The sequence below is a fragment of the Vidua macroura genome, chromosome 1, assembly GCF_024509145.1.
Source record: "Vidua macroura isolate BioBank_ID:100142 chromosome 1, ASM2450914v1, whole genome shotgun sequence".
Classification (NCBI taxonomy): Eukaryota; Metazoa; Chordata; class Aves; order Passeriformes; family Viduidae; genus Vidua; species Vidua macroura.
The window spans coordinates 51,928,958-51,945,832 of record NC_071571.1 but is presented as its reverse complement, the minus strand read 5'-3'; the positions used below and the strand labels follow the sequence as shown (position 1 = coordinate 51,945,832).

Below are 16,875 nucleotides of genomic sequence, written 5' to 3'. Positions count from 1 at the left end.
TCTAAGGGCCACTATAATAGACTGATTACTAGATGTTAGGCAAATATGGAACAGGGGGTCACTGCCTGAAGGAGTTTATAATGTAAGTAACATCCTTGAGGCCATGGTGCTAGGAGGGAGGATGGAAATGCTTCACATTACTGAGCAGCGACTCTTCAAACTGATGATGGGCGCCCTCGTTCTTGACAGGACAGGGTTAATTTTTGCAGTAGCCAGGAGGGGCATGGCTAGGACATGGAGGTTATTCTATACCTCCTCATGTAAACCTCCTTCCCCAAAAGGCAGGGGAAAGGAGTTTCTTCTGGGGAGAAGGGGTTCCTTCTGGTTGAGCAAGCATGGTAGAGGGAACAGTGGGGTAATGCTGGTTCTGAGCCATTATGTGAGAATCCTTCACCTTTCTTGTACACTGTTACTAATGTTGTTGCTGTTACTACTCCCTTTCTTATCTCATTGCTGTTTCCAGTAACTTGTTCTTATCTCAACCCACAATTTTCCCCTCTTATGCCCCCAATTCTCCTCTCCAGCCTGCCACAGGGGAAGTGGGGGAGGGAGTGACAGAGTGGCTTGTCATTTGGAGAGTCTCAGTGGGACTGCTAAGTTGGGGAGTACCATTCCTAAACCACAACAATGAGCAAGGGTCAAACACTCAGAGGCTGCAGGCGGTGGCAAAAGGTGTTTAAAGAGCAGGGTTAAATAACACAGAGGTGGATCTGTGATGGAAGCAAGAGATTTGATCTCAAAAAAAAAATCCAACAGAATTGGACTTTTGCAATTAAGATCTGAGTTTGATCTAATGTGTTCATACTAACTTGGAAGTTGAGTGGTTATATGTTACTCAAATTTTTGCCATATTTGCCAAAGTAAGTATTTTTTTTTTAAATACAAAATTTAATATTTAAAAAAATATTAAAGACTTTACAATGTCTGTGACTGTGGATTACATGTCAGAAAATAAAACTAACATCCTGAGGTTTCCTATCCTTCTCCCTTGCCCCATGATCTTGACTTCTAAACACCCCCATTCTCTGCTTCACCTCAAATAGGGTTAAAATTAGACATCAGGATTATCTGAACATGGGAAATACATATTGATACGTGATCTGAGGCTCAGGTTTGCTAAGATGAATCTGCTCTTACAGGTCCAGTGCAGGTTGCATTGTACATGGTGGAGTTTTGCACCAGGCACTCAGGGTGGCAGGGGAGGCATTTGGAGTCCTTTTCAAACTCTCTTGGCTCCCTGGAAGACAACAACAACAACAACAAAAAGGAAATAATTAAACCTCAGATATAATAGCAAGTGAAAAATTGTGGTCTTCTCTCCTTTTCCAGACTTTTCCACATTTGATTAATATGATGATGGCACTGAGACAGGAGGAGGGACCCTCTTGGCTACACCAGTAGTACTTGCTCAGTACAAACAGGAGTACATAAGAGTAAGGGAAATTTGGTTGACAGTGAAACACATGACACTCCAGATTGTACACTACAAGTTAGTTTACTTTCCCTTTTAAGCTAATATCACAGAATACTCACAACCATTTCTAGAGGCTTTTAAATGGTAGTGATGCAAAGAGATGAGCAAAAACAGTTCAAGTGATTCCAAGGCTACAAATAATAATTAGGAAAGTTAAACAGCAAGGCACTGATAATTAAATTAATGTCCTTTCTACAACACACAATGAATCATTAAAATATGAAAGTTGGGAACAGATGGTTTTAATAGCAATAGAGCTGTTCCACTTCAAGTAATGGTGTTATTAATTAAACTAAATCTACCCATCATTTGACACAAAATAATGCCCTGATCTTCCCTTCAGGTTATAATAGCTGCTAGAGCTTTAAAAAAAAAAGACAGCTGCTAAACTGCAAGCCACTAGAGAAACACAAACATCAGAGGCATTAGCACCCTGACAAGTACTTGCTTAATACTCAGGAGCTAAGTCAGACTTCGTAATTTTGGTGTTAGACATGCCTTTTCCACCTACATCACCTGTTGAATTGACACACAAGGCAGCAATATTTTTTCCATGTCCTGAGTGAGGCTGAGGCAAGAATTTTGTCTGAAATTGCTGCTCTCAGTCATTTTTGAATGAAAGTTCATTCTCCCTCGACTGCAACTTTTCAAACTGCAAGGGTGAGCTGCTCATCTGAGCAAATATAGGAGGAAGGAAGTCTACCAAGCAGTGAAGCCCTGACTCTGGGAATGACTGAGCTCCCAGAGACTTGAAATGGCTCTGGCTCTCACCCAGTGTACTTGACATGACAGTCACAGATTGGTCTTTAAGCTCCTTTCTTTCTTATGGGAAGGAAGCCCAAGGTCTCCTTGGTCCTCCAGATAGTCTCCTTGTGGGCTTAAGGGGATGTTTTCTTAGCAGTCACCATGTCAGGAGCAAACTCCTAAGGCACGCTGAATAGGGAAGGAGAGGTACCTTAGCTAGGTACTGTGTTCACACCACATCTCTGCAAGTTGGGCCGATCCCATGTAACCAGAGACACAGCTTCTTGCTTTCTTCTAGCTACAACACATTTTAAAAACCAAAGCCCCCATACCATCACCAAAACCTAAAGCACCCCTGAGACACCTTACCCTTGCAGAATGTTGCACTGCTTCACACATTCCTTCTGACGATCAAAAAACCTGCAGGAGAAGCAGTGGAAGGGTCCTGGGCCCCAGCAGCCTATGTCTGAGCACAGGGGGTCACAAACATGCTTGGCAGTAGCTGAGAGAGAAAGAGGGACAAGAAAAGACATGAATGTCAAAGCAAGAGAGGGCTCAAACTCTGTTCTCACTCCATCTGACCAACTGGTTTCCCCAACCTGTTCCAAAACAGATATGGTTCTGGTTCTGGTAGAGTGGAAGAGGAGTAATCATGCTTCTTTAAATCCCAAGGTCTGAAATTGAGTGACATCTGGCCATTCAAAATAAGAATGATCTCCTCTGTAACAGCTTAACATATGTATGATAAAGTTAAGTCAGGCTGGGGTTGTCCACCCTGGGGAAAAGACAGCTCTGGAGAAACATTATTGGGGCTTTTTTGTACTTGATGGACACTTATAACAACTTTTTAACAAGGCATGTAGTGACAGGACATGGGGAAATGCTTTTAAACAGAAAGAGAAGAGTAGATAGATTTATGGCTACAATGAAGACATAGTTACAATGGGTAGTGAGACACTGGCATGAGTTGCATAGGGAATTGGTGGATGCCTAATCTCTCAAAGTTCAGGGCAGATTGGATGGGGCCCTGATCAACCTGGTCTAGTGAAAGACATTGCTGCCCACAGCAGGGGAGGTTAGCCTACATGACCTTTAAAGGTCCCTTCTCACCCAAACCATTCTGTATTTCTATGACAAATTTCTAAAATACAACAAATTCATATTCTGCAAAAAGAAATAATTTGATTTTGGCCCAGGGATCACTGCAGTCAACAGCAGAATGGCTGAACAACAGCTTCAACCTTGTTAAAAAAGGCCAGGTTTAGGAGTTAGCTTTTGTGTCCTTTGTGTGGCTTCACTATGTTAATAGTAGCGAAGAAGCTCCTGATTTGCTGGACACCACAAATTCCACATTTTGGTAGGAAAAAAAAAATCCCAGTCTTCCCTCACCACTTTCATTAAAGCAGTATCACTAATGAATGTTGTAGCCAGAGGAACATGGAAAAAAAAGCCTTGCTTGAATCATGAAAATGCAAGCTTACTCTTGAATTTCAGCACGAGCGTTGATGGTGAACAGGAACGCAGCACTCACTTACCACACTCATTTTTATCTCTATTCTGTAAAATCTTTGTTTTCTGGCTCTCAGTTGCAAACAGGCTGTGCCAGTCCATGGTATCAGCATAGCAGAGGTTCTTGTTCCTCATAATGGCAACATCTCCATCACTTATTTCCTTGAGGGAGCGCAGCCCTAGGGACTGTATTTTCAAGTTAACAACGGCAAGGGAATACTGGCCACTAAAATGGAGATGGACAAATAGAAAAAACATGCAAGAAAGGTAATTAGTAAGCAGGATTTACTCAGCATGTTTTTATTTTAGTTGTCAAATGCATCCTGCTGTGAACTGCATTTTCTTCAAGCAAGGTTCTGCTCAGTCTTCTAAACTTAATGCCATGTACATGCCATGCCTATTATGTAACAACTGCAATACTCACATCAGATTTTGCAAGGGTTTTTTAAGCTAAAACTGTCAGGACACACATGTTCTGACAAGCAAATTATGTGGAACAATGGTTGTAGGTAAAGTAGCTATTATTTTGTGCTTGTCCACCTGGGGCAAGCTTAGGAGGGCACTTGGAACATTGCTGATGTCTGCACCTCTTGGCAGCCTCCATCCATGACTGCCCAGCTACCTCAAATCCCACAGTGCTTCTGACCACATTATGACTTACCCCAGACTGTAAAGAGCACTTTCTGTCCTGCTTGTACTTCCAGGATGGTGGGGGAAATCCTGGTCCTGAAAGCAGGCTCAGGGCAGCCCTCAATACATGGCACAGAGCTGAGGGTTTTTACTCCCAGGGCACATTATCTATGCTACAGAGATGGTGCTCTACTCCTTGCAGGGTTTGCCCCATTTTGCATCAGTTTTGGGACACCTGAGTCTCACACTGCTTGCAACCTTGGTGCGCTCAGACAAGAGCAGCTCAAAACGGGGTTTCTCAGAGTTGCTGTGGCACATGATTTACTTACTGTTGCTTTGTTCTGCCTCGTATAATCTCCAGATTTTCGAAAGCATAGAGATCAGTAGCATTCTCAGGCCAGGCTTGAATCAACAAAAATCCTGCAAGAGGAAAAGAATATTAAAAAATAATCATCATGGAAATAAACTCACCGTTAGTACTGGCAGCAGAACCTTCTCCTGTAGCAAATCCTGCACTAGAAGGCACTTGTACTTTCCCTATGCTTATCTGAAGGATCTCAAAGTCTAACATGACATTTTAGGGAGCAAGGAGATATTTTTAAACCCTGTTTTATAAACAGTTTACTTCTCAGCCCACCTTGAGGGCTTAGGAGCACAACAGAGCATGTCGGTGAGCTGCACATCCTGCCACACCAAGTCACCAGCAATGATGGCTCTTGCCAGTAGATACCCTGGCTGAGAGGCTGCAGACTCTGGATCTGTGGGAGAAAGGCAGCACTCCATCCTGTTTTTCAGCCAACCCCAGGGAAGAGGAAAACTGAAAAGCAGGAACAGAGCAGAATAGCTACTTGTAGTGGATTTTCTGAGGCAAGCAGAATTCCCTACTCAGCTGAGGTGTTTGGGAGGAAGGGGAGAATTTGAAAAATTGCAGGCTGCTGTATGAAGCTCTGCAGTTAGTCATTGCTACCCTGAAGGGAACCACAGAGGTGAGAGAGAAAGAAGAGGAGAACAGGAGTCATGTCTGTAGACCCAGCCCCGATGTTACATTCATTTCATAATGGGCTGAACACAATTACTTTTAATTGATACTTGGTGCGAGATGGTGGCTGAGTTCTTCACTGGCTGCTTTGTGCTCATGGAGACTCATTCACCCCAAGGAAGAGCTCATCAGGCTGGAGAGGGTGTCTCCATAAGGATGACGCAAGCCACTGAGCACGCTTCCCTAAGGAGCTGCTGAAAGGTTTTCCACAAATAGAAACACACTTGGCTTTTTTTAGCTGGAGTGGCATGCCTCTGCATCACCACATGCTTCTTGGGTGGCTGAGGATCTCCATTGCTTTTTACTCTTCTCTAGGTCTGACAGTTCAGCAGAAGGGATGTTCTGGCCAAACCACACACCTTGGATGGAAGACCAGTATGTGTTATGTGGGCGTAATGCTGGCAATGTGCTGCTGACCACCTTGGTTAAGAGTGACCCTTGCTAGCTCACGGACAAGAAACACTTTGCATGCACTTCTCTTCATGTGCTTAAAAAATTTCCCTCCTCCCCATTTGTGTTTTGTGCAGTAAAAAAACCCTCAGCTTAAATTCATCGCTAACCTGATATTTCCTTGACTGTTTTGAAGACATCCAATTTCTTGGGATCCAAAGGTAGGGTCTTCGTGAAGGCATCACTGAAACAAACAGAGAAATTGTGAAAAGAACAGCTTAGCCTGGATTTTCCCTAGCCTTTTTCTTTCAGTGCTTGATGGCCAGCAGGTAACTCACCCTAGAAATGCAACTGGGAGAATGCTGACGTCCCCATTGATCTTGGTACAGTTTTTGAAGGAGTCAATATTTGTGGCATTTATGGAGAGGATCCCTTTAAGTTCACCTATTCCGATGCCATTGCACACTGTTAAAGGAGAGATACAAAAGTCAGGGGGGACAAAAGTGAAACCCAGTCACATGGCAGGGTAGAAACATGGAGGTGCCACAAGTTCAGAAAGAATTCCTGTATGGTCAAACCTACCACTCTAAGATGAGTTTCATAGATCTTTTGCCTATTTTTGCTTTTCTGAAAGTCCCACAGGATAACTACTTCCTGCTTGCCCAGATGTGCAGCTCTGGTCTGAGCATCTCTGCACACAGGCTCTGGCACATCCCCTTCTCTCTTTGTCCCATTTCCATTCCTCTTGATGAGACACTGGGAAGGACAAATGGAGGAGAAGGCTGATGTGCAAGATATACATGCACACAGTTTATCCACTGCACTCGTGGTGTATCCCTGGAGAGGATGCTCCATAGTCATGCTTCCTGATCAAGCCACTTGTCAGATCTCCAAACTATTGCTGGATCTGATTTATACTGAATTTGCACTTAACCAAGATTAGAACTCCCTGCACTTTTCCTAGTAAGTTCTCTATCATCCCAAAGCCTCACTGTTTTATTCCATACTTTTTATACCTTTGCTGCATAGCCCATCACACTTTTTACACTTCCGAACACCATTTTCTTCCACTTCATAAGTATCAGCGTTGCACGAGCGAACACAGGAGCCATGATCTGTCACCACATAGTTGTCTGGGAAAAAAAAGGGATGCTGACTTAGGTGACTGAAAATACAAGAGGGATGACTGAAAGGTGACTGAAATACAAGAGGGATGCTTTGAGGTCCAGACAAGCACCTCAAGACTTGTAAGAAAAAAGGGCTTTGAGTTTTTGGTACACTTAGGAAAGTACAGGCATTAACTATGAACGTCACCAACATCATTTGAAGGTAGATGAACATACAGTGCTATCACCATTTTACAGGGAGGGTAATGGTCACAGAAGAATAAAACAACATCCATGTCTTGGTGGATTAAAAAAAATACAGAAATGGAACAGCGAGAAAGGAAAAGCAAGCATCTGTAGAGAAAACAGTGATCACAGTCCTTGAGACAGAGTGTTAACATCAATTACTTTTTAACTGTCCTAATTAAGAACCAGTTAAAATTTGATAATGCTTTGGCAATCCATAGCATTGATCCTATATAGCCGTTGTTTAATGTTTTTTAGAAGATGTCTTTCTCTTCACCAAAAGAAAAAAATTCAGAAGTCAAAATGCAAAGATTAAAAACCAGGCAAGGTGATGGATTCAGACTGTTTCAAGAGGCTCATTTTGTCATCTGTTCTCAGTTCCCACAGAAACTGAAGAGAACAAGTGCTCTTTCACTTGACCACAACACAGAGAGATGACATAGGACCCTTCCCTTTTTTCTCCAACTCCTCACCTCCTCTGGTCTGCAACCTGAAATGAACTTACGTGGACATTCCTTCACACAAGTGGCTCCGAAGCTGTATTTTCCTTCAGGGTTCACATCCATCTGGTAAGTGGTGGGGTTATACAGAACCAATGGGGGACACGTATCCTTGCACGTAGCATCATCCCGAAACTTGCGGCATGCCTGGCATTGAACAACAGCACCCATTAAACTGCCTTTTCCTTAAAAAGTGACAGTGATTTTACATCAGGTCTTCAAAACACTCTGATGGCCTCATCTGCTTCCTGCTTAGCTCTAATGGAAACCCCAAGCAGCTACAGGGATGGTCCCTCAGGCTTTGAAGTTGAAAGGTTGCTTCAGGCTGGGCAATGGAGTTCAGTATTTTTTAAAAAAGAAACCATGAACTCTTCTTTTTCTGAACAAGAAACCTTGGCACTCTGGTGGAGAGCTGCTGAAATTCACGTGGGAACAGGAGCAAATCTGCGTGCCTTAGACAGAAAAATTTTCCCTTACAAGCAGCAACCAGATCAAGACAAACTGTACTTTTCTTGGCCAGTTTTTAATAACCTAAATCAAATCAAGTCCTTTCCTGCCAATTACTGACTTTTCTGGCTAAATATTAAACTCAAGCTATTATATTTGGCTGCAGGTAATGAACAATTTAGCCGGCATTTATGAAGGACAAGTTGGTTCTTCCAATCTAAATCTGCATTAAATTAATAATGACTCTCTTTTTCCTTTCTTCTCTCCTGGCTTTCCAGATGAGAGAGAGTAACTCTCTTCTCTGTGAGCCAGTAAGGGGATCATAGCCATCTTAAAAGGAAACCAGGAAGAGAGGTAACAAGAATAAAATCCAGACTGGAGAATTTCGGAGAATTTCTGAGATGTCACTTAATTTTGAATGAAGTGTAGTGAAAACATGGGGAAAAGTTAAAACCACAGCATGCACCAAACCCCTGAAAATCTCGTGGAAAAGCAATGGGACCTTTATTCCCTAAAGAACCTCCATCTGTTTCTTCTCTCTTCACTGCCCCAGGGCTCCCCAAATACAGTGCTTTTGTGTCAAGTCCAAAGCAGAAAGGGAAACACAGATTTCATGTGTGAAGCTCAGTAAAATGCAAAAAAATTAAGATCTATCACTTCTTTACTTCCCTTACAAGTTCTTGCTTTAGTAAACCAAAATTACTACTGACTTAGTGCTAAGGAGTACAAGGCAAAGCTGTGCTGGCCTGGATAACTGCTTCACCGTGGGGTCAGCTGTGGGCTTGTGGACCTCTTCATGTGGGGAAGTTGCCTACAGCAAACATTTAGATGTTCTGCAACAACATTGAGCTCACTGGGCAGTCAAAGGCACTAACACTGGTTTGGAACACACTAGGAAGGTCCATGGGCAGAGTCAGTAAAAACCAGCAAAGGGTGCTGTGAAGTTCACGTCATCTTCCCTCCCAACAACCACCCATGCAGGGAAGCCTGGGAACACCCTCCAGGTCACCATCTCTCAGGAGGCCTTCTGGGGCTGAAGAAAGCTAGAGGACATGCAGCTGAAAGCCCTGCTCGCCGTGTCAGCGACTGAAGCCATTATGGTGGTGGTGTAGCATCATTACCAGGCAGTCACTCTCCCGAGGCCCGGTGCACCCCGCGGCACACTGGTTGTGGCAGCAGTCGCTGGGCACCTTTCCTCTGCACCGACCAGAGCACTGCTGAGCACAGATGACTTTTGTTACTGGAAGATACAAGAAAAAATGAAAAACATCAGCTGTACTTGCTGCTATGAGATCAAGAAATATGGAGAAAAGGTCTGGTGCAGGTTCTGTGCTAGATTTTCCTCATGGGACGTTCTGTCCTCATTTAAGGCCAAAGTTTGGGAGGGGTGAGAGCGAGTGTGGCTGGTGGTAAGAAGGGGTCATGTTCAGCCTGTAATTATCTTGGATCTTATGAGGTGCTAAGAACTCTGATCCCAGCCAGGAAATATGTCCTGCTTAGAAAGAACAACCCTGTTGCACCAATGCCTAGACCAAGCAAAACTCTGTGACGGAGCCACTGCATCTTATAGCTGGGCAACAGGGTAAAATATATCTCCACTTTATTGAGAAAATTTACTATTATTGGTGCTAATTTTGGGAAAAACAATGTGATAGAATTGACAGGACTCTGTACTATAATTGGAAACTGTACATTGTAGGTGTGGTGCTGTAAAATGTCCCTTTAATGCACTAAAATATTTCCAAAATTTGCAGAGATAGGGGAGACTCACTTAGCAAGCAGATTTCATATACACATTGAATTATTTTTCTTTAATGTTCAAATCCTTGGTGAAATTTTATCTTCATTACATAACTCCCTTAGGGTTTGCACCAGTGCAACAACCTGAAGGAATGAACTGGCCCATGTCCAGCTTTTTGCAGGGAAGCAAAAACTGCAACGTTTTGTTGAGAATTGGGAAAGTGTCTCCATTTGAATATCAAAGCAGAGAAAAGGATAATCAGAACAATTAAAAAAAACCCCACAAATGAATGGCTACCATGATTTTGTACCAGCGACCCAAAATGGGATTGTTTGTTCTCTAAAAAAAAAAAAAATTACTGATCCATGAAGCCTGGCATAAGGTGCCAGAAGAACCTGATGGCTACTCTGCTTCATACAGCATCCTGAGCATTTCAGCTATGCACTGTGCTAACTGTTATCAACTTCACAGTTGGCACAAATGAATTACAATATTATCAGAAATTCCTGTAAGTCTGAAAACCATGGTTGTTAATGAACAGAAAATTATTTCAAAAAATAGCCAGCTACAGGGTATATAACAGTGATTTTTAAAAATCATATATTCTTTTTCCATTACACAGTTCTGTATCTAAACTGTATTATTTTTTTTTCTTGTAGACCTGTAAGCAAGGTAGTATATTTTCAAGGAAACAGATTATTTCCACAGTATGCATTAGCTTCTCTGATGGCAACTCCTCCATTTAACTAGAAACAGGGGTAATAAAAGGCACATTGTTCCACATGAACAGCATTTTGATACAATTTTTTTCATAAGAATTAGCAGGGGAATAAAGCACCTCATCACTTTGATAACTATTGACTAGAGTTTCCTGCTGGAAACATATATTACATCAAACATTTTTACTTCACATAGAGTATCCCACATTCATTTCCAGAAGAAAGAGACGCATCCCCCAAACTTTCCCACATATGGAAATGTGGGATACATTTTCAGTTGGCCAGATTCTCAAATGCCTGGAGAGGCAAGCAAGAGCCCACAAAGGATTTTGTTTCATGCATGCATCAACCTCCTGATTCCAGCGAGGGTTTGTAAGTGCTGGAAGCTTGCAGGGCTGAGACCAGAGGTTTTGCAAGGTCCTGGGACAGCTGTGCAGCCTCAGCTGCAGGAACCAACCCAGGAAGGGCTTTGTATGCACAGCCACTGTCTACCGGAGAGCCAAACTGCAGAGCCAACTGACAAAAACTGAAGCTTACACTATATGAAGACCGCAAAGGTATATGCTCTTCTTTCCTCAAGCTCTAAGCCATACAAATTTGGCTTGATATTTGCAGACAAAAAAACTTAGGCTCAGGTGACTATTTGCAATGGAAAACTGAATATAGGATGTTGCTTCCATTTGCATTATGTCTAGATCAGCAGTTTTTCCACTGAACTTTTCACGAAACAAAACTCAGTGTATTTCGCCACTTTTTAAAGGAAAAAAAAAAGCAGTGAGACACATTGTCATGGTGCTGTTCCTCCTCTACCTTTACTTTAGGAAAAATAAACTGTTGCAAAACCTCAGGCCCTTGTAAATGGATGTTTCTGCTGCTCTTTTAGTATCAAGCAAGCAACCTACCTGCATAATTACTGTTAGGTTTTCAGTAGACAGAAATGTAGTATGTATGTTAGAGCACACAAGCTATTTCTTAACTAATCTGCAGGCTTACATGTCTGGCAGTTTTGTTCACCAGGGCCCCAGCAGTGGTCTTCTGTGCAGTTCTGATGGCATTTGGGACCTAAAACACAAGAGAGAGTATAATATTCTGTAAACAAAGAAAATAACAAGGTACTATGAACAACAGAAAACAATGACTTGAGATTTCCTTCCTGATAAACCAGGGTAAGAAACACCTATACAACAGTGCTGAAAAAATTTGAGAGCTGAATTCGTTATCCTTTGTTCACCTCTGCTTTCCTACGTGCATTTCTCCACCTCCACACCTTTGAGCAAGGGAGCACAATACGCAGCCAGTCTAGCTTACGAAAGAGGCATATTTTTCCCAGGAACAGGAATCTCAGCTACTGCCCGGCTGGGGTTTTCATGCTATGGCAAGTCACCACTGGCTTGAAGTCAGGCATGTGCCAGCTGCTCACTCAGGCCACATGTAAATCAGTGTTTCTGAACCAGGCAGCTCTAAAAAGAAAACAAATCCAACTGGATTCACAGGTAACTGCCAGCTACTCTGACCACAAAGTAATTTGACTTGTCTGCTTTGTGCCCTCCTCCCATCCTCTGCCAAAAATACTCCTTGTGCAGGACTATACTGCAGATGGACAATTAATGGAGAGGTGGGCAGGATGGACAGACACCTTGACTGACGTTGAGGATTCAGTGCTGGGTTTTTTACCATTCTTCCCTCCTTGCTCTGTTCTTTCTTCTTCTTTCTCTTAATGACAAGCAAAGTTCCAGAGAAACAACTTATTTTAGAGTATGGGATCATTATTAAAGCCATAAAAGGCTGTCTTAACAGATTAATGTGGAATTCACTACATTTAAAAGACATTTCCTACTGAGTGTTTCTTCCCACTAACGGCATGTGATTCTCCTTCCCCCCCCTGTCAGCCATCAAATAGCTGAACAAATGCCAATACTTGTCCGAGAGTGGATTGATTTGGTGTGGGACCAAAGAACTTTTTTTTTTTTTTAAGTTGAAAAGTTAAAGGTTAACATTTCTGTGGTCTTCAGAGCCAAACTCCTGTGCTGACATGTATAGTTTGCAACTCCTTGATTACGCCAGGGTTCCATAGAAAAATAAGTCAACACAGAAGTTGGCTATTAGCTCTCAGGCAATTATGCAACTGGAAGAAGATAAAGAAAATATGTTTTCCTGCCAATTTATAGTGCCAGAAATTAAATGCTCAGAAATGAAAATAAACCCTCCTTTCTGTGAAATGACTGGGGATTTTACAAGGGACTCATAAGGCTGAAGGATTAGCTTGAGCCTGCTCTAAGCATATGCTGTACAAACTTTTAAATATCCCCTCATATCCCTGTTGATCTGAAGTGTCAGATTTATCTATCTGTTTATTATTACTTTTGCCAGGGTAATCTGTGCAGTCCAAAACAGGAGAATTTTATGGCATTACTTGGGTCTTAGCTCAAAAAAGGCTTCAAGTAATTCCATGAAGCTACCCATTTGGTTTTTCTAGACCAGAGCCTCACACTGTAAACAGAAGATTGCTGGAAAGCAAATGAATGCACAGTTTTCTGAGCTGTCTTTCTGAGCTGAACACATATGCAGGGTACTGTCTTAAATCAAGAGGAACATTCCCAAGAACTTTGCTGAGCTATGAGTTAAGGACCTAACCATCATGAAAAATTCTATCTTAGGCCAGTTGTGCAGAAATGAAAGCACTTCTCTTGAAACAGAGCTTGCTAGCCTTCGTTAGAAATTGTTGGACCAGGAACCCACTGCATGAAAGATGAGACGCTCATTTTACTCTCTAAAATGGAGAGGGACACATAGCACTTTTGGTAAGTTAATACTCACAAGAAGACAGGTTGCTCGCAAATTCAAGCACTGTGGGAGGCTTCTTGCTTGTGTCAATGATGTCATTCCAAAGAACAGTGTCCATGTTGCACAGTTTGGGGTTGTTGCTGATTTTAACACCTCCATTGAGAATTTCTGTTACAGAAAAAAAAAAATTGCTAAGTGAAGCAAATCCCTAATATGTCCCAGAAACATCCCCAAAATGTCTCTGATCTAAAGAAAGATAAATAAATTACATCTTTCTCTACCTCAGTCACATGATACTGACAGAAAGGAACAATCTGCAGGGCATCAGCACTCCTGATGGTGTAACTAACAGCAAAACCAGACCAATTGGTTCTGGAGATCAGTTTTTCTCAGATGCCGCCCAGACGCCACTATGTGTAGTTTTCTGCCTGGTGCCACCTTTAGGGCCCACAGCACTCAGCAGAGTGGGCACTGCTGGTGTGCCCAGCCAGACACCACGTGAGACACACATATTACCAGTTCCCACAGGGATCTAACAGAAAATGTCAATATTTATGCACTGGAATCAAATAATACAAAATAACAAATGGATGCTTCTTTGCCAGTTTTGGGAGCAAAGATGAATCTTGATGAATTTTCTTTATCTTTTGCAGAAGACTGGCTAGCAGGAAAGCAAGTAGAAAACTACATTCAGATCCTTGCTTTTAAAGCGAGTTTTGATGGCCTATGACTTTGAGAGGCAATCTCCAATAGATCTTGACACCAATAAGCTGACAGTTGAAGTTGGCTTTAGAGGTGCCTCCACTTCTTGGCCGTGTCTCACCTGAAAGCCGCTTCATTGGCAGCTGTCGGAGTCCCTGGGTTTTATTCATGTGGTAGTTGGATAAAACAGCCAGGGCGTAAGAGTTGTCATACAGCACATTGCCTCGGATGATCTGGAGGTTTTCGAGGGGAATGACATCCACCATGTTAAGGGCGATGAGCACATAGCCTGCAACCTCCTGTATTGTCTGAGAGAACAACAGAGGAAACAAGGTGTTTAATCCATAGTACTCTTCAATAACTGCTTTCCTCCTCCCACTCCTCCAATCTACCATCTTTCAATTTCAAGGAATGGCAGAGCACTTAATCTCATTAAAAATAAATAAATCTAAGAAGAGAAAGGGACTATGTGAAAAACCTTGGTGGTTAAGCATGTATAAACTCACCCTTTCAGCAGCTACCAGGAGGTCATTCCAAAGGTCCGGTGTACCCCTGTTCTGTCCCCAAGTAAGGGTAAGTGGGGCTGACTAGGGGAGGCAGGAGAAAAGGGCAAGCATGCATGCACACATGCATGCACACAACTAAGTGTGATGCTTCCCATAAACACTTGCCTAGCCTTCAACAACTGGCAGCACACAGATGCCACCTGATTCAGGCTTTTACATGGTCTCTTCTGTTCCCCTTCCCATGCTCATAAAAGGGGAAGACTAGGCAACCTTCTCCTTTTTAAACAATATATCTCTTTACAGGACAAAAAGGCAAGTGAGGTAATGTTCCTACATGTGGGTTTATTCCTGTCTTGCACTGTGAAATGTATGCATTTCTATCACTTACGAAATTCACTGCTAGTGAAAATCTTTCAGACTACTAAAGATATTTTCCTTTTCTATGAAGACTACCAGTAAATTTTCAAGAGACTCGTTACCTTCCTCGGAACCCTGAGCTCTGTGAGCAGGTTGTGTTTAGAAAAGAAGAATGGCATTAACATCATATTTGTAACCCATATGTTCAAACCATAGGTTTTTTGACATTGCTTGTTACTTGCTGGCGGAGAACCTGGAGGTCCCCATGTCAGCCATGGCTCCTCCCCATGCCATGGCTGTGTTTTAACATCCATCCTCTGTTCACTCCTTCCTCAGCTTGCCTTAATTTGTCCATGAACTTGTGCACAAAACAAATGTTGAGATGGGAGTAGCCCATGTGTCAATCACAGGGGATTTTCTTGAAGATCACTTCAAGAATCCATGTGGGAAATTATTGCACAGGGCTTGCCTGCCTGCTGAGGGTGTGAGCACTTCAGGCTGGAGAGGCACTCACCACCATGGCAGAGAAAGGGATCACAGTTTGGAGGGCAGGGAAAAGGCCTCCACACTTCACAATCTGCCACTCGCTTTGTGCTTTGCTTTGCCCTATCAGCACCACAAAGCCTTTTGCCCTCTGAGAAGTGAGATAATAGGTAAGGATGTAATTCTAATTATAAATGAGAAGAAACCCATCTGCACAGCACCCAGCACAGGCTGGCAAGTGCTTGAAAAGCTATTTCTCACAGTACCTGATTTGTGTAGTAAGGTTAAGTGCATCCTGCAGCCTACAGGTATGCTTAGACTGTAGGCTGCGATTCCTCTGACCTTAACTAGCTATGTTTTTGGATCACCACAGAATTTTATCAGCAGCTAATCATTTGCACTTAAAAAATGGAGTAGGATTTGTTGTAGCAGAGAAGGCCCCATAGGCCATGAACACTAACCTTCAGGAAAGAGAGGTCACGATTGTGCTCCACATAGGTAATCTCCAGGTTGCTGAGTACCACCTCGCAATTGTTGTACATCCTCTGCAGGCTGGTGAAATGGTCTTCCACATGTCCCAGTTGGGTCAGCTTGTTATTTGTCCCTTGACAAACTGTGGAGGAAAGGAGAAAGCTCCATGAAGGAAAGGAAGAATAACTACAAGGCAAAGACTTGTTGCTCACTTATCTCTAAAAGCACTACAGTAAGTTAAGCATCAGCTTCATAAGAAATGAGAACATGATGTGTCCAATGGCAATAGTGTAGGAAGTGTGCAGTGTTTCCCAGGGACAGAGACGTACCAGAATTTAGAGCTGGAATAACCCTCCATTGCTTTCTGCTATAGAAAAGCTTCAATGAGAGGCTTTTGTACATAGGTAGCACTAAGTTTCCAGCATCACAGGCATAACTCAGTTCCTGAAGAGAGGAATTGATACAGTTCCACTGAACACTACTGAAACTGGCATGCTGTCAGGTATCACCAAAGATGATTTTCCTGAGGACCTATTTTATATTACTTTCAGGGGCATTGGGTCTCCTTGTAAGCTCAGAGGGAGGAAGGGGGCCTTCCTGAAGCACCTCTTAAGCTACAAATTTGAGTTTTAAGGTCTAACTGAACCTCCAGAGCTTACACATCTCTTGCCACTCTGACATTTTGGGAGTATGACAGATTCAGGAGATTTTCTGGCATATTCATCTTTGGCACTGAAATCCATTTCTGCCTGGTGGGGAAGGAAGAGGTGTCACACAGAACACCACTGAGATTCCAAATATTTATAACAGCACGATGGAAAAATTAATCCCCTCTTGAAATTATATTACTCTGCTTTATTAAATCTAGAGGAACTGAAAAAAGTTATCACCATTGTGATTGCAATGAATGAGCAAAATGCAAACTTGTTCTGAAGAAAAACACCAGACACAACCCTGAAAAATTCTGTACTCATACAGTCATTCCCTGTGCTGTCCCTACAGGGGTCAAATGAACACATCTCTCAGT

At 42.6% G+C, this 16,875-nt stretch overlaps 1 protein-coding gene across 3 annotated transcripts in view; it reads right to left on the bottom strand.

The window, feature by feature from the left end:
* The window catches only part of EGFR (epidermal growth factor receptor), a 157,943-nt gene that overhangs the window by 33,965 nt on the left and 107,103 nt on the right, over positions 1-16,875 (bottom strand). For all 3 annotated transcript variants that reach the window (XM_053986226.1, XM_053986308.1, XM_053986394.1), the window contains exons 2-14: positions 15,839-15,990; positions 14,153-14,339; positions 13,363-13,497; positions 11,539-11,607; positions 9,207-9,325; positions 7,644-7,785; positions 6,803-6,919; positions 6,125-6,251; positions 5,957-6,030; positions 4,687-4,777; positions 3,754-3,953; positions 2,588-2,720; positions 1,138-1,237 (exon numbers count right to left, since the gene is read on the bottom strand). In XM_053986226.1, coding sequence (XP_053842201.1) covers positions 1,138-1,237; positions 2,588-2,720; positions 3,754-3,953; positions 4,687-4,777; positions 5,957-6,030; positions 6,125-6,251; positions 6,803-6,919; positions 7,644-7,785; positions 9,207-9,325; positions 11,539-11,607; positions 13,363-13,497; positions 14,153-14,339; positions 15,839-15,990 — 1,646 coding nt within the window. The remainder of the gene's footprint in view (positions 1-1,137; positions 1,238-2,587; positions 2,721-3,753; positions 3,954-4,686; positions 4,778-5,956; positions 6,031-6,124; positions 6,252-6,802; positions 6,920-7,643; positions 7,786-9,206; positions 9,326-11,538; positions 11,608-13,362; positions 13,498-14,152; positions 14,340-15,838; positions 15,991-16,875) is intronic.